This window comes from Cervus elaphus, chromosome 32 (assembly GCF_910594005.1).
Source record: "Cervus elaphus chromosome 32, mCerEla1.1, whole genome shotgun sequence".
Lineage (NCBI taxonomy): Eukaryota > Metazoa > Chordata > Mammalia > Artiodactyla > Cervidae > Cervus > Cervus elaphus.
In genome coordinates, this window is record NC_057846.1 from 46869554 (window position 1) to 46893673 (window position 24120).

At 40.3% G+C, this 24120-nt stretch overlaps 1 protein-coding gene across 2 annotated transcripts in view; it reads left to right on the top strand.

The window, feature by feature from the left end:
* Nucleotides 1-24120, top strand: part of NGLY1 (N-glycanase 1) — a 55265-nt gene that overhangs the window by 15782 nt on the left and 15363 nt on the right. For both annotated transcript variants that reach the window (XM_043893539.1, XM_043893538.1), the window contains exons 4-7: nucleotides 12898-13063; nucleotides 19014-19236; nucleotides 22301-22422; nucleotides 23604-23749. In XM_043893539.1, the coding sequence (XP_043749474.1) occupies nucleotides 12898-13063; nucleotides 19014-19236; nucleotides 22301-22422; nucleotides 23604-23749 (657 nt within the window). The remainder of the gene's footprint in view (nucleotides 1-12897; nucleotides 13064-19013; nucleotides 19237-22300; nucleotides 22423-23603; nucleotides 23750-24120) is intronic.

A 24120-nucleotide genomic window follows, 5' to 3' on the forward strand; every position in this document is an offset into this window, starting at 1 on the left:
GCCGCGCGCCACGGTGGCTTCTCGCGTGGGGCACGAGCTCTCGGGCGCACGGGCTTCAGTAGTTGTGGCACGCAGGCTCTTCCCAGACCAGGGATCAAACCCGTGTCTCTGGCATTGGCAGGCAGATTCTTTACCGCTGAGCTACCAGAAAAGCCCTAGAATGAGTCTTGTTTTTATAGCCAACTCCTAGTTCTATGGATTGGTGAAAGACTGTTTTTTAAAGTGTCTTGTTACTTAAGCTCTATCACTGTTACTGGCTGTACTACAGAATTTGGTAGTTACGTTCTCCTGCCTTTCTCATTTTGAGTGTGGATATTAACTGAATTAAAATGGACCAAGTCAAACAGCAGGAGAGAGATCGACAAAGCATTTAACTGCATATAAACTAGACATGTGCTAGGCACTGATGAGCTTCTTAACTAATATAATATTTCTCTGGTTGAAACTGTATCAAGTAAAAATTCTGAAATTTAAGGCAAGATGATGGTCGCTGATGTTGTAAGATGTAAAATACTGGAATATATTGGTGCTCAATATCAGTAGTTTAGTTAGAAACTTATTTTGCTGCTTTTTCTGGATATTTTATGTAAATGGAATTATGCACTGTGTATTCTGCCTCAGGCTTCTTTTAGTTTGTGTTTGAGGTTGATCCATATTGCAGGCTGTATCAGTATTTTGTTCCTGTTTATTGCTGAATAGTATTCTCTGGAGAGCATTTGGGTTTGCCCTGTTTGCCTTGTTAGTAGCAGTACTGCTGTGAATGTCCACAGACCAGGCTTCGTGTGGACATATGTTTTCACTTCTCTTGTGTAGACTCCTAGAAGTGAAGCCACTGAATTATATCCCAACTTTTATGTTAATATTTTAAGAAAGTGTAAGCTGTTTTCCAGAGCTATTACACCGTTTTACATTCTAACCAGCAGAGTGTGAAGGTTCTAAGTTGTCAGTGTTCTCACTGATACTTGTAATGTCTTTTTTGGACTCCCCTGATGGCTCAGTGGTGAAGAATCCACTTGCGAGTGGAGGAGACTTAGGTTTGATCCCTGGGTCAGGAAGACCTCTTGGAGTAGGAAATGGTAACCGGCTCCATTTTTCTTGCCTGGGAAATCCCATGGACAGTTGCGTGGCATGTTCTTTATCCATTCCTCCATTAATGGACATTTTGGTTGCTTCCATATCTTGGCTATTGTAAATAGTGCTGCAGTGAACACTGGGGTGTTTGCATCTTTTTGAACTATGGTTTTCTTCAGATGTATACCCAAGAGCAAGATTGCTGGATCTTACAGTAGTTCTGTTTTTAGCATTTTAAAGAATCTCTGTGCCATTCTCCTGGAGGAGGACATGGCAACCCACCCCAGTATTCTTCTCTGGAGAAGTCCATGGACAAAGCCTGGTGGGGTGCAGTCCATGGGGTTGCAAAGAGCCAGACACGACTGAGAGACCATCGCTCACTCACTCATGCTGTTCTGCATAGTGTTTGTACCAGCTTACGTGCCCACAGACAGGGCAGGAGGGTTCCCTTTTCTCCACGTTTGTTCTTTATCGACTTTGATGATGGCCATTCTGACCAGTGTGAGGTGATACCTCATTGTAGTTTTGACTTGTATTTCTCTAATAATTGGCATTGTTAAGCATGTTTTCATGTGCTGTCTGGATATCCGTATGTTTTCTTTGAAGAAATGTCTACTTAGATCTTGTGCCTATTTTTTAATTGGGTTGTGTGTGGTTTTTTGTTTGTTTTTTGAGCTACACGAGGTGTTTGTATATTTTGTATTTTGGAGATTAATCTTTTATTGGGTTTTTCCTTTACAGGTATATTCTCCCATTCAGTAAATGTTCTCTTTTCACTTTGCTTATGGTTTCCTTTTCTGTGCAAGAGCTTTTAAGTTTAATTAGGTCTCATTTGTTTATTTTTTAAAATTTTCATTAGTATGTGGATCCAAAAAGATATTTGCTACAGTTTATGTTAAAGGATGTTCTGCCTATGTTTTCCTCTTAAGAGTTCTGTAGCATCACTCTTACATTGAGGTCTTTAATCCATTTTGAGTTTATTTTTGTGAACGGTGTTACAAAATGTTGTTTTATTCTTTTATATGTAGCTCTCCATTTTTCTCAGCACTGCTTATTGAAGTGACTGTCTTTGCTTTTTTGTATTTTATACTGTGGATTTGTTTCTGAGCTTTCTCTCCTGTTCCATTGGTCTATATTTCTGTTTTTGTGCCAGTACCATACTATCTTGATTAGTGTCACTTTGTAGTATAGTCAGAAATCAGGGACCTGATTCCTCCAGCTCCATTTTTCTTCTATGTATCAATTTTGTATCCTGCAACTTTACCAAACTCATTGATGAAATCTGGTAATTTTCTGGTACCATCTTTAGGATTTTTCTGTGTGTAGTAGTATTTCGTCTGCCGACAGTGACTTTTCCTGTCGAAGTTTTCCTCCTACTTTTCCAACTTGGATTTCTTTTATTTCTTTTTCTCCTCTGATTGCTGTGGCTAGGACTTCCAAAACTTTATTGAGCAACAGTGGCAAGAGTAGACACCTTGGCTTGTTCCTGATCTTAGAGGAAATGCTTTCAGATTTTCACCGTTGAGTATGATGTTAGCTGTAGGTTTGTCATACATGGCCTTTTTTATGTTGAGACATGTTCCCTGTACACCCACTTTCTGGAGTTTTTTATCTTAAATGTTGAATCTTGTCAAAAGCTTTTTCTGCATCTCTTGAGATGATCATATGGTTTTTATTCTTAAGTTTGTTGTCATGGTGTATCATCCTGATTAATTTCCAGATATTGAAAAGTCTTTGCATCCCTGGGATAATCCCACTTGATCATGTTGTATAATCCTTTTAATGTGTTGTTGAGTTCAGATTGCTAGTATTTTGATGATTTTTGCATCTGTGTTTGTTCATCAGTGATGTTGGCCTTGTGTGTGTGTGTGTGTGTGTGTGTAAGTGATCTTTGGCTTTGGTAATCAGAGTGATGGTGGCCTTATAGAAAGCGTTTGGAAGTATTCCTTCCTCTGCAGTGTTTTGGAATAGTTTTAGAAGTGTAGGTGTTAATTCTTCTCTAAATGTTTGGTAGAATTCTCCTGTGAAGCCATCTGGTCCTGAACTTTTGTTGGGAGTTTTTTAATCACAGTTTCAGTACTTGTGATTGGTCTGTTAATATTTTCTGTCTCTTCCTAGTTCAGTCTTGGGACATTGTACCTTTTAAAGGATCTGTTCATTTATTCCAGGTTGTCCATTTTATTTGCATATAGTAGTCTCTTATGATCCTTTGTATTTCAATGGTATCTGTTGTAACTTGTTTTTCATTTCTGATTTTTTGATTTGAGCCCTTTCCCTTTTTCCTTGATGAGTCTGGATAAAGGTTTATAAATTTTGTTTATCTTTTCAAAGAACCATTGGTCTTTCCTATTGTTTGTTTCTATTTCATTTATTTCTGCTCTAATCTTTATGTTTTGTTTCCTTCTAGTAACTTTGAGTTTTGTTTGTTCTTCTAGTTGCTTTAGGTGTAAGCTTAAGATGTTTGAGATTTTTCTTGTACCCTGAGTAAGATTATATTGCTATAAAGTTCCCTCTTAGAACTGCTTTTGCTGCATCCCATAGGTTTTGGATCATCATGCTTTTGTTTTCATTTGTCTTTAAGTATTTTTTAATTTCCTCTTTGATTTCTTCAGTAACCCATTGGCTTTTTAGTAGCATATTGCTTACTCTCCACATGTTTGTATTATTTACAGTGTTTTTCTTGTTTATTTCTAATCTCATGGCATTGTGATCAGAAAAGATGCTTGTTATGATTTCAGTTTTCTTAAATTTACTGAGATTCACTTTGTGGCCCAGCATGTGCTTTGTCCTGGAGAATGTTTTATGTGCACTTGAAAAGAATGTGTATTCTGCTGCTTTCAGATGGAATGCTCTATAAACATCAATTAAGTCTGGTTGAATGTGTCATTTAAGATCCGAGTTTCCTTGTTGATTTTCTGTCTGGATGATCTGTTGATTGATGAAGCTGGGGTGTTCAGAGTCCCCCACTGTTACTGTGTTGCTGTCAGTTTCTCCTTTCATGGCTGTAAGCATTTGCCTTATATAATGAGGTGCTCCTGTGTTGGGTGCATATATATTTACAATTGTTCTGTCTTCTTCTTTGATCTGTTGATTTTTATATGCTGTCCTTCTTTATCTCTTTAACAATCTTTATTTTAAAGTCTATTTTGTCTGATATGAATACTGCTGCCTCAGTTATCTTTTGATTTCCATTCGCATGGAATACCTTTTTCCATCCTCTGACTTTCAGTCTATCTGTGTCCCTATATCTAAGGTGGGTTTCTTGTAGACAGCGTATATGCCAGATCTTGTTTTTTTATCCATTCAGCCATTCTTTGTCTTTTCATTAAAGCATGTAGTCCATTTGCATTTAAGCTAATTATTGATAGTATATTCTTACTGCCATTTTGTTAATTGTCCTCCATTTGTTTTTGTAGGCTTTTTTCCTTCTTTTCCTCTTAATGTTCTGTTGTGATTTGATGACTAACCTTTAGTGTTGTGTTGGGTTATTTATTCTTTGTTGTGTGTGTCTGTCATGTATTTTCAGTTTGCAGTTACCGTGAGGTTTTGATATAGCATTCTATATATATGAACAAGATTGTTGTAAGTTGCTCATCTTTGAATTTCAGATGTGTTTGTGCTCTCCTCCTCTCACAATTGCTAGTTTCAGTATCATGTATGTGTGTGTGGTGGGAGCAAGGGGGTGATTTCCTGTCTTGACTGTATGTTTGCACTGGTGAGGTTTTTCACTGATCATTTTCTTGTTTCTAGTTGTGGCCTTCTCTTTTTTGCTTAGAGAAGTTCCTTTAGCGTTTGTGGCAAAGCTAATCTGGTGATGCTGAATTCTCTTAGCTTTTGCTTGTTTGTAAAACTTGTGGTTTCTCCTTCAAATCTGAACAAGAGCCTTGCTGAGTAGTCTTCTCGGCTGTAGGTTCTTCCCTTTATCACTTTAAATACAGTGTGCCTCTCCCCTTTGGCCTGTGGAGTTTCTCCTGAGAAATCAGCTGATAACCTTATGGGGGTTCTTTTGTATGCTATTTGTTGCTTTTCCCTGGTTGCTTTTTAATTTTTGTAAGTTACGTGACTATGTCCAGCATGTTCCTCAGCTTTATCCTGCCCAGGACTCTCTGAGCTCCTTGGGCTAGGTGACTGTTTCCTTTCCCATGTTAGGGATGTTTTCAACTATTATCCCTTCACACATTTTCTCAGGTCCTTTCTCTTCTTCTTGGGTCCCTGTGGTGAGTATGTTGGTACGTTTAATGTCCCAGGGGTCTCTTAGACTGTCCTCACTTTCTTTCATTCCTTTTTTTTTACTTTCCTCTGTGGCAATGATTTCCCCCATTCTGTCTTCCAGCTCACTTATTCATTCTTCTGCCTCAGTTATTCTGCTATTGATTCCTTCCAATGTATTTTTCATTTCAGTTAGCATGTTGTTCACCACTTGTTTGTTCTTCTAGGTCATTGATAAACATGTCTTATAATTTCTTGATCTGTGCCTTCATTCTTTTCTGAGACCTTGGATCATCTTAACTATCGTTACTCTGAATTGTTTTTGAGGCAGATTGTCTATCTCTGCCTCACTTAGTTGTTGTTCTGGGGTTTTATCTTGTTTCTTCCTCTGGAATATATTTCTGTGCCATCTCATTTTGTCTAACTTTGTTTATTTGTGGTCTCTGTTCCTCAAGTTGCAGGATTGTAATTCTTGTTTCTGGTGGGTGAGTTTGGTCCAGGGGCTTGTGCAGCCTTCTTGGTGGGATGGACTGGTGACTGCCCACTGGTGAGTGGAGCTAGGTCTTTGCCTTCTGGTGGACAAAGCTTGTGTCTAGGGTTATGTTTACTTAGAGGCAACTGTGGGGTCAGGATGACTTTAGGCAGCCTGTCTGCTGATGGATGGGGTTGTGTTCCTGCCCTGGTGGCTGTGGCTTGTGGCCCCAGCAGGGGAGCCTGCAGCCTGTTGAGTGAGGCCAGGTTTCGGTGTCGTAATGGCTGCCTTTAGGAGAGCTCACGTCAGATGAATATTCCCCAGTACCTCCGCCACCGGTGTCCTTGCCTCCACAGTGAGCCATAGTCGACCCCCACCTCCCTAGGAGACCTTCCTAAACCAGCAGGTAGGTCTGGCCAAAGCTCCTGTAGAGTCACTGCTTTGCCCCAGGTCCCAGTGCACATGAGACCTTGTGTGCCCCCCAGCCCTGAGGCGCTCCTGCACTCAAGCCCTGCTAACCTTCAAAGCCAGATGCTCTGAGGGCTGCTCCTCCCAAGGCCACGCCCGTAGGCTGAGGAGCATGACATGGGGCTCAGAGGGAGAACCTCTGCAATCTAATTATTTTCCCGTTTGTGGGTGCCCCCCCCCCCGGGAATATGGGATTTGATTATATTGTGAAAGCGTCCCTCCTACCATCTCATTTTGGCATTTTCTTTGTTTCTGGAAGTAGAATATCTTTTTTTGTAGGTTCCAGTTTGCTTTATCGATGGCTGTTTAGCAGTTGTGATTTGGGTGTTTTTGTGAGAGGGACTGAGCCCACGTCTTTCTCTGCCACCTTTTGTCCTCTCCTGTTTATATTTTTAAATTGACACCAATTCTGTTTATTATTCAAAACCCTTCTCTAATATCCACATCAGAGTTGGATTTGTTGCACCTTGAGGAGGTTAGAGTTAAGTCAGACTTGCAAAAGCTTGGAATGCATACCTGAGACAGTGGGAGCCCACAGGGAAGCGCAGCCTCCTGGCTGACCTGCTGGCTTCTTCCCCTGGCTGTGTGCCTGAGTTGGTTGATTTTTTTTTTTTAAGACTAATGTTTCCTTTTTTAAAAAATTTTATTTATTTTTGCCTGCACTGGGTCTTTGTTGCTGCGCACATTCTTTCTCTGCTGATGGTAAGCAGGGGCCGCTCTTCGTTGTGGTGTGCGAGCTTCGTGTTGCGGTGTGCAAGCTTTGCGTTGTGGTGGCTTCTCTTGTTGGGGTCGCCTCGCAGCATGTGGAATCTTCCTGAACCAAGACCTGAACTGGCTTCCCCCGCATTGCCAGGTGAACTCGTAGCCTCTGGACCACCAAGGGAGTCCCAGTTAGTTGATTTTTAAGCTAATTGAATCTCGTAAGACAACTTCTTAGTCTGGATCTATATGCAGTCTTTTTAAGAGAAGAAATCTATGCTCCTGTTTCCTATTTGGACAGAGGATTTAACTGTTCAATTTATTATTAACCATTCTTAAGAGTAAACTACATCTACATCCCTTTCAATAGGCAGTTGAAATTACGACAAATCTTTAAATTGACATTCTTCATGTCCATTAAAAATGATGATGTGGTATATTTTGATGTGAGGATTATTACTATGTAGGAAAAAAGGCAAAGAATTCCAAAATTAAACAATGTATGTTATGTATAGGTGACTATTTCTGTTTTTCTTGTTAAAAATGCTCATACATAAATATGTTTATTTTTAAAAGTTCTGGAAAACTGTACACAGTCTGATTTTTTGAGTAGTGAAATTTTAATGATTTCTTGTTATTTATACCATTCAGTATTTCCTGAAATTTTTTTTGAAACATTCATTAATGTTAAATATAGAATAAAGTGGTTTTTGTAAGCACTTTCTCTTTAAGTTGCAAATTGATTTTAGATATCATTAAAAATGTATTAAACAGAACTACTATATTTTTTTAAAAAAGCAGATTCTACATGTAAAAGCCATGGAAGCAGAGGGTTGTAAAAAAGCAGAAAGAGGACTAATGGGCTTGGGAAGCCTGTCCTTTACTGAAAAAGTAAAGTTACTGATCCGGCTTCCTCTGCCTTTATCATGTGGTTTGACAGAAATACACATCGTACTTGTTTTCTTATAGAGTCTTAAAGGTCTCTCATCAGAAACCAAATAATTGAAATCCAAGTGTGATTAGTGAAGGAAAAAAATCTTTTTAATCTAAAACAGATTTCATATTTTAAACTCCCATTTGTACTCCAAATAACTTTAACTGTTAAGCAGTAAACTATTGCCTTATGTACATGGTTACCCAGCTGCTATAATTGCCATCAGCAAACTTCTATTTTTATGACTTAGTTTTTTTGGCATTGTGCCAAAGAAATAAGGCAAGAAAATAACCTTTATTGTTCAAGATCGTTTGCGTGCCATTAAATACCACAGTGAAGGGGGTAATTTCCAGAGCGAAAAATACTAAATTGAAAATAAAAATTCTTTGGCTGAGTTTTAACCTTCCCAGCAAATGAAACTCTGCTTGTGAAAAAGAAAAATAATATAACCATAAAGGTCTCATTTTTATAGGAATTCTTTCAAATGGTAATGGAAAGCAATTATTCTCCAATGAAAAATAAATAAAATAAAAATGGGCATGTTCCGTTTGCTCTGGATCAGTTCTGGTAAGACGCACTCTTTGTTGCTGTGAGTGCCCTGGGTTTCCCGCCCCAGGTCTGCCCCAGCTCTTCTTTCGTCTTTGGTGGAGTGAGTGAGTCTGCCGCTGCTGAAGGCCAGCCCCTCCTCTGTGCCTGTTTTCCTCTCCTCTGCTTTCTGTGGGGTCACAGGTGGGGCTGTGCAGTCGTGACCTGCCCCTTTTCTTGGAGATTCTTCTCAGTGGTTTTGAATCCTTGCCTTAGGCCAGTTTTCATCTAAGTTTGGACCATTGGTGTTAGAATAGCCTGGGTTTGCAGATTCCTGGGCACACCCTAGACTGGCTAAACCAGAAGAGAGGGAACTTGGAAATCTGCCTTCTTCACAGACAGGTCAGTGGTTACAAACATTTCCTGTAAGCTCTTAGACACAAGTCAGCACACAAATATCGCTAGATCCTGCCTTCTTTTATTTCTCATTTCCTCTTCACTGCAAGTTTCACAGGGAGTCCCCAGTATCCACCCCTGTCCTTACTCCTCATAGTTTTGTCTGGCAGGTTTCCACACTTTATGTGCCCCATCAGCAAAATATTTCTGAGCGTGTCCTCTTGATATGTATTTATTTGTTTATAAGTTGTATACTTACATTAGCGTGCCACTGTGCTGGGTGCATGGTAAAGCGGTGTACAGAGGCAGCGAGGATGGGAGGGTTAGATAGCACCACAGGCTCAACGGGCGGGAATCTGAGCAAACTCTGGGAGATGGCGGAGGACAGGGGAGCCGGGCGGGCTGCAGTCCATGGGGTCTCAGGGCTGGGCACAGCTTAGCAATTGAGCAACAAAAGAGGAGGTAGGAAATAAGTAATATTTTTAATTTAAAAAAATGATTTAGCACTATCATTCAGTGAATGTAGACCTAAGTCTATGTTTTAAATGCTCTTTTGATAATTTTGAATTTGGGAGGCTCACTTTATCAGATCTCAGCAGATTGTGTTCTTTTTTCACATTAAAATTTGGCTGTTGAAGGGGCTCATACCGAAAAAAAAAAGACACATTAGCCCTACCATTTCTTCTTGTACACACTCCACACGTTATTACATTGTAAGTATTAGCCTTATTGCTTAGAGGTCTTTGAAATCTTTTTTAAGTGAGGTTGAGGGTCAGTTTAGTAAAAACTACATAATATAACCTGCAAAGCCATTGAACCGGGCACATGTGGCCTGCAGAAGCTTGAAGGAGGAGTGGGTGTGCCACTGGGTCCCCCCGACTCCGTGCGGCCTTGTTCCCGTGGGGCTGCTTCTGTAGCTGCGGAGGGGCAGCCACTGAGCCACATGCTCAGTGTTATGATGACTTGGTTTTACTTGGGGGCACAGGTAATATAAATAGCAGTTGTAATATTTTCTGTCTGTATCCCAGCAGACCACTTTGTACAGCTCCTGGCCCGTGATGGGACAGCACTTGAACCACTGGGTCTCCTACACTTTGTTTTCCTTATTAACACTGTTGCAGAACTTACTACTGAGATCATCACTGATCTCCATGCCCCTAAATTTAGCAGACTTTTTGGGTTCATTTTTACCTGACCATTCGTAGCTTTAAGCACAACTGACCATTTCCTGGCTTTTTTCTCCTCTTGTAAGTGGTTCGACCATTGACCCAGTTGCTCTGTGGGTCGTTCCCCTTGACTGCACGGTTCAGTCAGTGGGACCTGTTGATTCTGCTTCCTCCGTGATTGTGAATCCATTCACTTTTCCACCACCTCTGCCCGCTCCTGGTTCAAGCCTGTCTCCCTCAGAGCTCAGCAGTGGTTCCCTGTGGGTCTCCTGAGACCTGCTTTCTCCCCACCTCAGCCGGAAGCTCGGAGAACATGAAGCTGGCCATTGTGCTCCCTTGCTGCTTAGGTCTCAGATAGCTCTCCATACAGCAGGAAGAGACAGGGAAAACCTGGCTGTCGCCCACCTCAGCTTCCTGCTTGGTGCTCTGCGCTCCAGATACCCTGACTTTCTGTCTGATCCCCCTCTTTGCATGCTCCCTAGCCACCTACCTACACGTTATTCCCTCTTCACAGGAATGGTGGTCTTCTCCCTTCCCTGGTCACCAGCTTCTTCTCATCCTTCATATTTTATTACAGGATCACTTCTCCAGGGAAGTCTCATTAGAGCCCCTGCCAGGCAGTTACACTGTCCTGTATGTTTGCTTTATAGCTCTTCCCCTAAATATGAATAAACTAGTTGTTATATCCCCTGTATCTAACGGATCATAAAGACTCCTTAAATATCTGAGTAAATTGGCATTGTTGTAGCAATATTTGTTTCTATGTTCATAGGCTCATTATCCTGTGAGGATAATGCCCTTGTCTGGCTTGGCCTCCATTATTTTTCTATCATCTAATCATTTACACACGAACACACAAATTTTGTTGACTTAATGTGAAGATTCTATCATTATTTGTTCAGTGTCTTTCCCCCTTAGACCATAGGGTGATTATCTGTTTTGTGCACACATGCCCAGCATTCGTATACTGACATTATAGTCAGTATTTGGTGTTTTTTTAGTCTATTTCTGCCTTTTTCTATACACATTTAATCCATTCCTATTTACGATGATTCTAATATGTTTGAACTTATTTCAGACATTTTGTGTTATGCCCTTGTTTTTTCTTTTTTCTTCTATTTCTTTCTATTGTTTAAATGGATCAAGTTTTATTCCATTATTTTCCCTCCAAAAGTTAGAAAGTTAAATATCCTCTTTTAATTATTGTCTTAAAATTTTTAATGCAAATATTTACTTTATATTTTTCTAGCATCTGCTCCTGTCCCTGCCACCTTTCTTATGTGATTTTGCTTTTTAATTATTTTTAACAAACAGAACTTAAGTTTTACCAGCTTCTTAGTTTTTATTTAACTCGCTTCTGTTTCTTTTTATCTTGGGTTCTACTCTGTGGTGTTCTATTTATTTACTTTGGTTCTATTATGTTTTGGGGAGTCAGTAACTTTTGTAATAATTTTTTAAAATAGGATTTGGGAGTGATGTATATTCTGCATTGTTAGAGATCAGAAAATGTGTTGTTTTGCTCTTCTTTGTAATTAGTTTACCTGGGTATGCATTGTATGTTCTCATATTCCCTCAGTATTTCAGAGATTTTGCTTCACTGTTTCCAGTGAGATGTCTGATATCACTGAAGGCTTTTAGTATTTTGTTTTTACCTTTACTGTTGTTATAAAATGTCACTATTAGTTTAGTCTTTGTTTTGTGTTTTTTTTTCTCCTGTTCACACTGGCTCTTTCTTTAACCCTCAGAAATTTCCCATTATTTCTTTGATAAGTGTTTCTCTTCCATTATTTTCTACTCTAGTTTCTAGATATTTCCCGTTAGCTGGATTTGGGAAGTTCTGAGTTCATCCTTAGTGTCTTTGTCCTTTTGTACCGTATTGTCAGAAAACGCCTCATCTCAGTCTTGTAATTGTTTGATCACTTAACTGTGTTTGTTTTGCTGTTTGACACACCATCTGTGTTTTCTTCTTCATTTCAGTGTTTAAATTTTTAGTTTCCAAGATCTGTGGGTGTCTTTCTGTGACTCGAGTATGCTCTTGAACTTCTGAAGGCAGGCGTCTTTGGGTCTCTTCTGCATTTGCTGCAGGGCTCCTTCTGCCGTTGACGCCGGTGCACCGTCTCAGCAGCGCTGGTGGTCATGGGCTCTCAGGGACCTGAGAGTCCCTGCTAGCCTGTTGGTGAGCGCTGCGTCCGGCTCTGACGACTACGGGAGAGGGCAGGACGTGCCACCAGGTGGGCTGTGCCAGACCAGCACGGCTTCTGAGCTGGGACGCCTCTTTCCTTTTATCAATCTAGACGTCCACCCTCACAGCCCAGAGACACGCCTTTTTTGTGGAGAAGGAGTGACCACAGTGTCCAGCTGTTCCCGCTGCAGAGCCTGGCAGCCTGCTTAACACTTACTCCAAGACGCCTTCCTGCTTTGTGAAGCCTCTGGCCCCTCCCTCCTCGGGATTATTTTGAGAACTTTGTTTAGTTTTATAACCACTTTCTCTAGACGGCATATTGCCATTGTTTGTTCCTTTTGTCTGTTTGTACCTGCCTTTCTTCTTTCAGGAATTTCTCAAAATTTCTGATCCCTTGAGATCAGTCCTCCTTAGCTAATGCTGTATAAGGAAAAGAAAAAAAAAGACATTTATCAGGACTTAAAGTGGAAAGAGCTGTCAGAAGCGCTGCTCAGAGTGCTGTCTTGGTCCAAGCTGTGCTCAAGGGTTCAACATATCCCTGTTTAAATATATCCTCAGTAACATCTATTCAGATGAAAATATAGCCTTATCTTAGACTGTGATACAGATGTGACTATCTCCTAGTACTAATTTTGTAAAGGTTTTCATTATAATTATTATATTTCAGTGAATCTGTACATTCCTTTATCTATGAACTCATAGAGCCAGTATTTTTTATTATATTATTTTTATAGCATACGAAGAAAAGCTAATTTCATTGTTTTCTTTCTATTAGGTTGCTGACAGTTCAGTCATTCTAAAAGTTCTTCAGTCCAACATTCAGCATGTACTGGTCTATGAGAACCTTGCTCTCCAGGAGAAAGCACTGGCTTGTATTCCAGTCCAAGAACTGAAAAGGAGATCACAAGAAAAGTTGTCTAGAGCCAGAAAATTGGATAAAGGTAATGGCTTTACAGAATCATTCATTGCTAAATATGCATCATTACTAAATCAACAAAAATGCTGAAATGGTGCCCTTTACTGTATACATTGTAAATATGTAACCCAGTTCTATTTGGATTTTTAAGAAGTACAACAGTAGTATAATTTTTTATTGCATATACCTTGTGCACACATCTGTTAAAATTTTTTAACTCAAATAATGTATTTTTAGTTTAATCATTGGCATGTGATTTTTTTTTAAGATATAATATCACCGGAACTTCAGTCCATAAAATATGTGATGGCATTATTAGTGAATTTTAATGTGAATCTGAGAAAAAGCTTATTCAGAATGAATTCATGTGATTTGACCACTGACTCCCTTTAACTGGCAGTTACTGATACAGCATATGCATGTAGAAGCCGACTACCTGGGTGTGGATTCAGCTCCACCTCTCACCTTGAATCACTGAGCAAGGAATTTCATCTCCCTGCTACAGTTTCTTCATTTGATAATAGGAATGATAATTCTCAGAAATAACTATAATAGTGCATGTGAATGGCTCAGAACAATGCCTGCCACATTCATCAACCAATACTTTGTTGTTTTCATTAATAGTCTTAAGGATTTTAGTTGTTAAATTTTTCCAACTTCAGCATTTTTACTTTGAATTTGTATTCAGTTGTTTTTTTCTGTGAACTCATTTCCTAATCCTATATTTTCTAGGGGAGTTCAGTAATATTCTTTTGGTGGTTGATCTTGTATGCAATAACCGTTTTTGTTTTTCCAGTTTAAAAAACTGTTATTTTACATTGAAGCAGAGTTGATTTATAATGTTGTGGTTACTTTCAGATATCCAGCAAGGGGGTTCAGTTGTGTGTAATGCAATATGTCCACTCTGTTAGATTATTTTCCTATTTATATTATTATAGAGTATTGGGTAGAGTTCTGTGTGCTGTACAGTAGGTCTTTGCTTATCTATTTTATATCTAGTGGTGTGTGTATGTTAATTCTGAGTTTCTAACTCGTCTCTCCCTTACCTCCACAAGCATTATACAGCTTCCTGTATAGTGCAGGTAGGTTTTAACAGAATGTCTCAATTCTTCCTTCCCATCCCTTGAGACCCTACCGTCCTTCATTTCACTGAACTAGACACTAGTCACCCAGTAGACTAAGAGTGAGAAAAATGACAGATTTTATGTTACCTTCATTCATTCATTCTTTGGACACTCTTGCAGTATGCAGGCCTGAGTTTTCTTCTTTCTGAAGAACAACCTCTTCTACTGTTTCCTTCAGGGCAGGTATTCTGGTGGAGAAGCCCCTCAGTTTTTCTCTACCTGGGAAAGTCTTTATTTCTCCTTCACTGTTGAAGGTTAATATCACGGGGATGTAGAACTCTAGGTTGGTGGGGTTTTTTCCTTTCTGTCAGTGACACTCGATTCTCTTTGGTTGCCTGCTTGTGTATGATGATAAGTCTGCTGTAATTTCTGTCGCTGTACTCAGGGCCATCTCCAACCCCACCCCAGCTTCATGCAGGATCCTCTCCCTGTTCATTTTCTTCCGTTTCAGTATGACAGACCTGGATATTGTTTTTTGGTATTTATCCTACTTGGTGTTTTCTGAGCATCCCAGATCTGTGTTTTGGTGTCTCATTAATTTTGGAAGATGCTCGGCTATTGTTACTTCAAATGTCTCTTCTGCTCCTTTCTGTCTGTTTTCCTTCTGATACTCCAAAATAGGGTGTCCTGTTATACTCTTATTTATCAGCTGTTTCCACCTTTGTTTGATGTGCTAGGCCATTATGAACCGCCCCCCGCCCCCCACCATAATTGCATGTTCTGGGTGTTTTGTTCGTTTGTTTTCATTCTCTTTCTCTTTGACTTTCAGTTTCTGGTGACCTGCCTTCAGGCTCAGTGATGCTCTCCTCGGCTGTGTCCAGTCTGTTGATGAGCCCATGGAAGGCATTATCTCTGTAACAGAGTTTTTGATTTCTTCCCATCCCTCTGCTTACATTGTGCATTTGTTCTTACATGTTGTCTCCCTTTCTCATTAGAGCCCTGAGCATGTTAATCATAGTTATTTTAAATTCCCTAATTTCAAAATCTGTGCTGTATGTAAGTGGTCCTGATGCTTGTTTTATCTCTTCAGACTTTTTTCTTGTATTTTAGCCTGCTTTGTAATTTTTTGTTAAAAGTTGAATATAATGTGTTGGGTAATGGGAACTGAAGTGAAGAGGCCTTTTGTGGAAGGCTTATGTGTCCACTTAACTCTGAATTGGGCACGTTTAACTACACTGTTTAACGCTTGGTGTGAGTGTCGGGGCCTTCAAGTTCCTCTGGTGTTCCTGGGGCCTCTCTGTGGTCTCCAAGCCCTCCGAGCCTCCCTGAGGAGGACTCCTGAGCTCATCTCCCTCCTGCAGATGGCGTCATATAATCGTGCCCTGTTGCTGTACTGGGGTCCTGTGGATGGCGAGGCGTAGGGGAGGAGCATCCTACAGACTTAGGGCTAGGTCTCGGTGTTGTAGGGGCTCGTGTGCAGGAGCCTGGGACATCCCCACAGTGAGACAGGAAGGCCGGAGGGGCCTCGAGTCAGGGAACTCTAGAGCTTTAATGTGAGTAGGGCAGAAGGAACGCAGCAGGTAATGTACATTGGTATTGTGAAAATCAGAAGAAACTGGGCTTTTGTTTTTTTAAGTTTATGAAAGATACGTTGGATTTACAGCCTGAGATGCCAGAGGACACGTGAAGGCAGGGATGAGGAACTTTCCTGCAGGTGCAGGGAGCCGTGTGCGTGGGGCAGCGGCGGCAGGCATCATGGGGAAGGGTGCACGGCGCCGTCTGCTTGTGTCAGGTCGGCGGAGACACGTGAGGCAGGCCAAGACCATGTTTTGTTTGACACTGAATTTTAGGCAGAGCAGAGCACACTGAGTTTATATTTTTAATCTTTCAAAAAAGAGTTAGAGGTAAAATGAAACAAAGGACTTGTAAATGAGGTTTTAAAGTAGAGAATAAGGACCAAGGAAATTTGAAGGATGAACGCATCTTAGAAGGCTAATGCTATGGTGTTCGTATGATTGAACTTATAGCAGAAGTGTTAAATAACCTGTTCACTAGGCAGGAAGAAATAAGATGACTTCTCAGGAAAGTCAGATGTTCTTGATGACTTAAGTCAGAGGGTTAGGCACTGAAGCATAAGCAAGGGGAAGACAGGGTGCCCTTCAGGAAAATCAGTCCAGCAGTCACTTGTAAGATAAAGAGAATCAAGAGAGTACACGGAGAGAAGAGTTCAAGCACAGCAGTAATAGAATTTCCCTAAGAGGTAAGAAGGCACGCAGGGGCTGCGACTGCAAGGGAAGCAATGGGTGTGTGTTGCTGGGGTGTTTGCAGGGGGTCAGACATGGCGTCAGGGATATGGAAGGAAAATGTGCAAGAGGACCGCCTCGTTCTGAACTGCAGTCAGTATGGGCAGGCTTTGAAAGATGAGGGGTCTGCGTTCAGTCCCCCTCAGGGGTTAGAATGTATATGTCTTTGGGGGGCCATTTTCAGCCTCCACATGGGCCAGCTGCAAAAATAAGAGACTTTGGGTTGTATTCTGAATGAGATGGAAAATCATTGGAGAGTTTCAAATGACATGAGCCGCCTTGTGTTTTTAAAAAGATCACTTTGCTGTAGGGGCTCAATGGAGAAGCAGAATGGCAGTGCTGTTTTTCCAAAAGTTCATTTTTAGAAATGAACATTCACCAATATCTCTCTGTTGAGAAGTTTTCATGTGTACAGGAAAGGCTAAGCTCTTCTTGCCAGTCAGTCTACCCTCTTAACTCCACACTTAAGAGTGGTTATCATGTGTTTCTTTTCATATCTTTTTCTGTTTATTTACATCCATAAGTAGTTATATATAAGAATAAACAGCTTATGTTGCAGAGTTTACATAAACTGGGTCATCCCTTATGTATTCAGCCCCACGGTGTTTTCCTAACATGGCTTGGAGGTCAGCTGCCCTTCCCCTAGTACTCTCAGCGTGCGTGCATTGTCACTTACACTGTGTCCCAGTGTTGCGCTGACGGACACTGAGAGGGGTTTTCCTCTGTTCTGAGGGCTTCTGCAGGGGAAAATCCTTATACAGCAGGCCTGCCTACCTGAGGAATGTTTCCCTGGGATGGATGTAAAAGTATCACGGGCATGTGATGCTTCTGCCAGGGTCCCTGGCAAACAGACTGTCTTACAGCTTGTAACAGAAGTGTCTGGGAGTGTGTGTTTGCGCTTAATGAAATTACTGAACTTTCTTATGGACTTTGCTGATTTTTCTAATGATTTTGTGAATATTCTTACTGACTTATAGACATTCTTTATATATTCTGGATACTTTGTTAGATGCATTACATTTTGCTCTCAGTATTCTTTAATTTCATTTACTGTACCTTTTGAAATTCAAAAGTTATAAATTTTAATTAGAAAATTATTTTTACAGTTGGTGTTTTGTTTTCTCCCCCAAAGATGTAAACATAAACTTCTACTTTTATAATATTCCCGCTGTATGGTGTTTATATATATATGTGTTAGAAGGAATGAAGGAGGAATCTGGTATCTGGACAGCTGCTTCTCCCAATACGATTTGTCGAACAGTCCCTCCTCTTAGAATTGCTTTAAAGGCTAACTTTATTAAATACTGTGCATCACTTAGAAATCTGTCTTTCAGGACTCTTTCTTTTATTTCATTCTTCTGTCTGTTCTTTACCAATATCACAATATTTTATTTAGAGTTTTTTAATGTGCCTTGAAGTACTATAGACAAATTTATCTTAAAAGTTGACTGTTCTGTGCATTTCTTCTTTCATGTGAGTTTTTTGCAGTTGGCCTGTGAAATTTTATGAAAAATTATTTTCTAGTGTCACTTGGGATTTCATTAAAGTACAGGTTGATTTGTAGAGAATTAACAACTTGAGAATATTGTTTTCCCACTCAAGAACATAATATGTTTTGGCTTTTTAATTAATTAATCTCTGTAGTTTTTTTTTTTTTTAATAATTTTGAGATATATAAAATATAAATACAAAAAGTATTTTAGAGTATAATAGAGTATAATAGATTCAATACCTGTGCCCAGCATCAGATTTTATTAGATCTTAATATTATGCTGTATATTTCCTTCATATATGTGTTTTTTAACTATTTAATAGTAAAACATTAAAGACAGGAATGAGAGACCCATCCGTGTCTCCCAGATTCTTTTCCTCTCTCCTTTTCTTCTTCCCAGAGATAACACTGTCTTGAATGTGGTTAGAGACCCTTTTATTTGATACAGTGGATATAATATGATATATCATGTTTACTTGCAAGGGTTGTTATAAATATTGTAAACATGGTTGTGCTTTTATGTGTTTTGTGGTAAGTGTTCTCAGATGAATTACATTGTACAATTGAAGCACTAATAGAAAAGCTAATAGGATGATTTTTAATATGTTCAGAATTCTGTGATTTCTGCCTATAATTTTGTGATTGTTTTGTATTGTGTTTATGTCTGATAACAGGTTTAATGCAGTCATTTAAAAATGTTTTTCAAAATCACACTTCTGTTTTGGGGGGTGGTAAAGTAGGAAAGGAAAGCTTTATTACTTTGCTAGGCAACAGGGGAACACAGTGGGCTTCTGGGAAAAATTGTGTCCCCAGAGTCAGACTTACTTTCTTACTTTCCACTTGCGTGACGACCCCTGAGAGCTGGCCGTGCTGAGTATGGTGTCGGTCAGAGGACACAGTACTCAAGCCCGACGGCTGTGAGTGTGCCGTGGACTGTGCCATTGTGTGCCTGCCTCACAGTGCACTCACAACTCTGTCTGCATCCTCTCGTGAAGACCTTTTAGGTAGTCTTCTGTTTTCATTTATTTCAGCTTCATATTTGAGAACAAAATGTATGTGGGTGTTTTTAGTTTTTTTCTGCTTTAGGTCTTACTCAGTTCTGTTCTAACTTTTCAGGTACTAATGTAAGTGAAGAGGATTTTCTTTTGCTGGAGCTTTTACACTGGTTTAAGGAAGAATTTTTTCACTGGGTGAACGACATTGTGTGCAGCAAGTGTGGTGGCCAGACTAAGTCCAGAGGCGAGTCATTACTCCCCAGTGAGGATGAGCTGAAGTGGGGTGCCAGCAGAGTAGAAGACCACTACTGTGATGCGTGCCAGCTCAGCAACCGATTCCCACGGTGAGCGTCCGCTGACGGCGAAGGCAGAGCAGTCCCTCATGGGATGGTTAGAAGAGCATTTTATTAAACCAACTTCTAATCTTCACTTCTGTTATTAGAAGTATATTCCTCCAGAACAGGGGTCGGCTAGCTGGGCTGACAGGCTCAGTCCGGCGCACATCCTGTTTTTGTGCATGAAGTTTTACTGGAGCGCGTCCGTGCTGCTTTGTTATCGTGGTCTGTAAGTGTTTTCATGTTACAGTGGCAGAGTTGAGCACTGGCTGCAGAGACCGTATGGCCTGCACAGTCTAGAGTATTTGCTGTCTTGCTTTTTATAGGAAGAGCTTGTTGACAACATGTTGAGTATTGTCCTAGCAATTTAATGCTATAAATTGTGAGTTTTTCTTCTTTTAATACATAAATTTTAACTTTCTGATAACATTAATAATAATACTGATAGCACATAAAAAATAATGCTAAAAGATTAGAATAAAACTAATCCTTGTGATGGTAAATACAGTGCTGCACTTAAATCATCAGATGGTAATATGGAAGGTGAAAGTATAGTTAAAGACTGTCATGTTTTATATAATTTTTTGAAACTAATTTTTCTTTTTTTATGTTTATTGTCGTGATATTATTCATTGAAGCATGCTTGGCATACAACATTACATTATTTTCAGTGTACAGCATAACGATTTGATATCTGTATACATTGTGAAATGATCAAAGTAAAACTAATTGCTTTCGGTTGTTATACAGTTAAAATGTTTCTTTGTTATGAGATCTTTTAAGATTTTTAGCAGTTGGTGGGTGAATGGCTAAAGAAGATGTGGTGTTATATATACACAATGCAGTTCTACTCAATCATAAGAAAAGAATAAAATCTTGCCATTTGCAACAGTATGATGGACCTTGTGGGTGCTATGCCAAGGAAATAAGTCACACAGAGAAAAACATGTACTATATGATTTCACCTGTGTGTGGAGTGTAAGACCAGAGCAAATAGACACACAAAGCCAAACTAATAGATATAGAGAAAAAATATGGGTGGTTTCCTGGTGGGAAGGGCATGAAGGGAACCAAGTATAACGTCCAGAAATAAAGTAGTCCTGGGGGCATGATGCAGTGTGGGGTCTGTACACAGTGCTGTTGTATCGCATCATATTTTATTTTTAATAAAGAAGTTTGGTGCCTCCCCTGCCACTCTAACCTACCCTCATATCTCTTAATTTTAAACTAAAGGAATTGGAACTTTTCTGTTAACTTTTTCCATCCTTTAATATACAAGTCTCTTATTAGATATTCTTAATTGACAATACTTATAAAATTTGGTTGTGTCATCAGGTAAGAAAAGATAGCAAGTTTTTCTTTTTTTTGAGCAAGTTTTTGAAGCACCTGGTTTTAGGGGCCTCAGTACTCAGTTCTATCTTAAGGGAGAATCAGTCCTGTGATATACGGAGTCCAAGATAAACAGAATCCAGTATCCAATAATTATCTATAATTAACAGTTGTTTCTTCATTCAGCATATATGTGCACAGGTACTTGCAAAGATCTGAAGATAAAAGTATATATGATTATAGGTAAATTGTCCTCATAAACTCTAGGCTGTGGGTATGGACTGACAGTGCATGGGGTGGGGGCAGAGGCTTGGGGATACAAAGGTATTGTATTTGTACCTTGTTGTCCTTTTCCCGTCGAATCATGCGCTCGTCTTGGCTGTTCTCTGTGTAGGATTGGGAGGATGGACACTACTCATTAGAGCCTGTGGCCTTTCACCTTGACACAAGCAATGTTGAGGCATGGAGGCACAGGACGCCCTGATTTGCTGCTGTTACTTCCTCATGTAAAGAGACCACGTGTTTCAGTAACTACATTACCTAAATTATAAATTCATTTCACTTAGCGCAAGCCAGAGCATCTGCTTGATTGAAGACAAGCTCGTCACTGCTGAGCCAGTGCACTTGTGAAGCTGTGTCCTTCCCACCCGAGCTCATGGCCAGCATTTCTGCTCAGCTGAGCGCTTTTCCTATGTAGCTTTATTAGCCCCAAATTCCTTCTCAAACATAATATGCAAAATTGGATGTTCTTCAGCTTTGTGGTAATGTTAGAACTGGAGTAACTTTTTTTGTTTTTGTGCGCACTGTGCGGCTTGCAGGGTCTTAGTTCCCTGACCAAAGATTAAACTTGGGCCCCAGCAGTGAAAGCACCCCGCCCTGACCACTGGACCATCAGGGAAGTCCCTGGAGTAACTTTTTAAAGAGTGTGGCAAATACATTTCAAAAAACCACTTCCAAATTAGCAAGCACCTTCAAGTGAATTGGAAGAATAAAAGTATAATCCAAATGATCATTAGAAGGGAAAATAGTGTTTTAAGTATTAATAAAATTGAGTTCAGCTAAGCTTTCAAATCTTTATTGAGCAGTTTGTTAAAGTTGTTTAAGTACAGTGAGATAATTACACCACCTGTTAGGCAAACAGTCATGCTTAAAGCAGATTCTGCAGAGAATCTCTGCCTGTCCTGCAGGGCCCAGTTCAGATGTAGTCTCTCCTGCCTGAACCCTGTCCTGTAACACCGATTCTGACCTGTTGTGTAGCTTGTGTCATGTCCTGCCATGTACTAAAATTATCTGTGTTCTGTCCTTTTCTCTCTCAGGACCATAAGCTCCTGAAGGCTGTGTACCAGTGTTTAGTCACTTTCACCCAGGATTCTAGCACAGTGCCTCACACATTCTAGACTCTGTAATCGTTCTTTAAGAATATGAAGTTAAGAAATATTACTGTTTAGCACAAAGGTGGCTTCCCTGGTGATTCAGACAGTAAAGAATCTGCCAGCAATTCAGGAAACTCCAGTTCAGTCCCTGGGTATGGAAAATCCCCTGGAGGAGGAAATGGCTACCCACTCCAGTATTCTTGCCTGGAGAATCCCATGGACAGAGGAGCCTGGTGGGCTACAGTCCATAGGGTCACAGAGAGTTGGCCATGACTGAGGGACTAACAAACACTTTCTTTCAATATAAATTCTTTAGAATTCTTGGTATTGATAATGAACCGGCACTTTTTGTTGTTGCTACTTTGAACCAGGTATAATAATCCCGAGAAGCTTCTGGAGACGAGAAGTGGGCGGTGTGGGGAGTGGGCCAACTGCTTCACGCTGTGCTGCCGCGCCCTGGGCTTTGAAGCCCGCTACGTCTGGGATTACACAGGTGCGGGGCGTGGAGGTGGGAGGGCGCTGAGGCTGGGGTGCACACTCCCCTGCCTTGTCAGTCTGAGGCTCCGTTTGCCTTCTGTAAGATAACAGGTTTTTTTATGGGGAGCACAGGATCTTTTTTTTCTTTTATGGCTATTACTTTGCATCATAAATATTCTTTAACAATTTGGAGGACACCATGCCATTTTTAGTCATGCTATTTCTCTTTGGATAGGAACATGTGCAATAATGTTCTGTAGAAATTCTTTATTTTTGGAGAGATTAGTATAAAAGATTTAGTAATTTTAACTCAGTAGACAATAAAAATATAATAAAAGCCATTGAGATTTATATTTATTTACTTATAACTTGTGTCACTTACATGTTCTTAGACTTTTTTCACTTGTTTGTTTCTGTTGTTTTCTTAGGGTAAAATGAAAGCTTCACTCAATAGTTACTTGTTTTTTTTTTTTTTTCCCCACAATCAAATAGAGACCATGAATAACCAGACATCCACTGTTAGATCTCTGCTGGTCTACAGTTCCAAAGTGGAGTTAACTCCTTCACATTAGCAAACTGTGTGTATTAGCCCCATGGTTTTTGTTTTTTGCTATTTTAATTTTTTAAGTTTTACATTTCAATACTCATGGGCACCATAATTTCCAAGTACCATGGGCTGCTCGATTGCTATGTGTACTTTTTTTTTAAAGGATGATGTATTGTTGCTTAGTGGAAATTTTATTGATCATTTGTTAATATTTATTTATTGACTGTACCACCCAGAATGCAGGACCCTAGTCCTCTGACCAGGGATTGAACCCATGCCCCCTGCAGTGGGAGCATGGAGTCCTAACCACTGATCCACCAGGAAGTCTCAGGTCCATGTTTTTGATGCTGTTGTTTAGCTTGTTTGCCCCTTTTAGAGTTATAGCTCACATTATTTCTAACCAAACCTAACACTGACTCTACTGAAGTAGTTTCCAAGACATTTTCCAAGATTCCAGGGAGAAATTAGAACAACCATTCTAGAGTCTTGTATGCCACAGAATGGTCAGGCTCACTCATTAAGTTCAGAGTTGCTTGATGCTGTGTGGTTCTCCTCTTGGGTGTGTACAGTTACCGAAGGTCCTTCTGGTTTTATACACTGAGCTTTTGTTTCCTGCCCTGCTGCCTCTCGCCTGCCCGTCACGTGTGTAGACCATGTCTGGACGGAGGTGTACTCGCCATCTCAGCAGCGCTGGCTGCACTGCGACTCATGCGAGGACGTCTGTGACAAGCCCCTGCTCTACGAGGTCGGCTGGGGCAAGAAGCTCTCCTACATCATTGCGTTCTCCAAGGACGAGGTAGGACATGGGGGGAAGAATTGCGTCCTAAGAGTAAAATTACTTTGCTCTTTTGACAGCTTTTGAAGGTATAATTGACATAGACTAATCAGCATATATTTGAAGTTACAATTTAATAAGCGTTGCCCTGCGTCCACGCCCCTGAGATGCCTTTGCGGTGGAGTCGTGAACACACCCGCCATCCTTGCAGTGTCCCTGTTGCTTCATCTTCCCTCATCCTGGCCGCTCTCCCTGCAGGCCCCCACAGCTGCTTTGTGAGACCATCGATGAATCTGCATCTCTGGAGTTGTGTATAAGTGGAATCATATTTACTCTTTTTGATGGGGGGGTGCTTTTATCTTACTCATGGTAACTATCTTGAGATTCCTCTG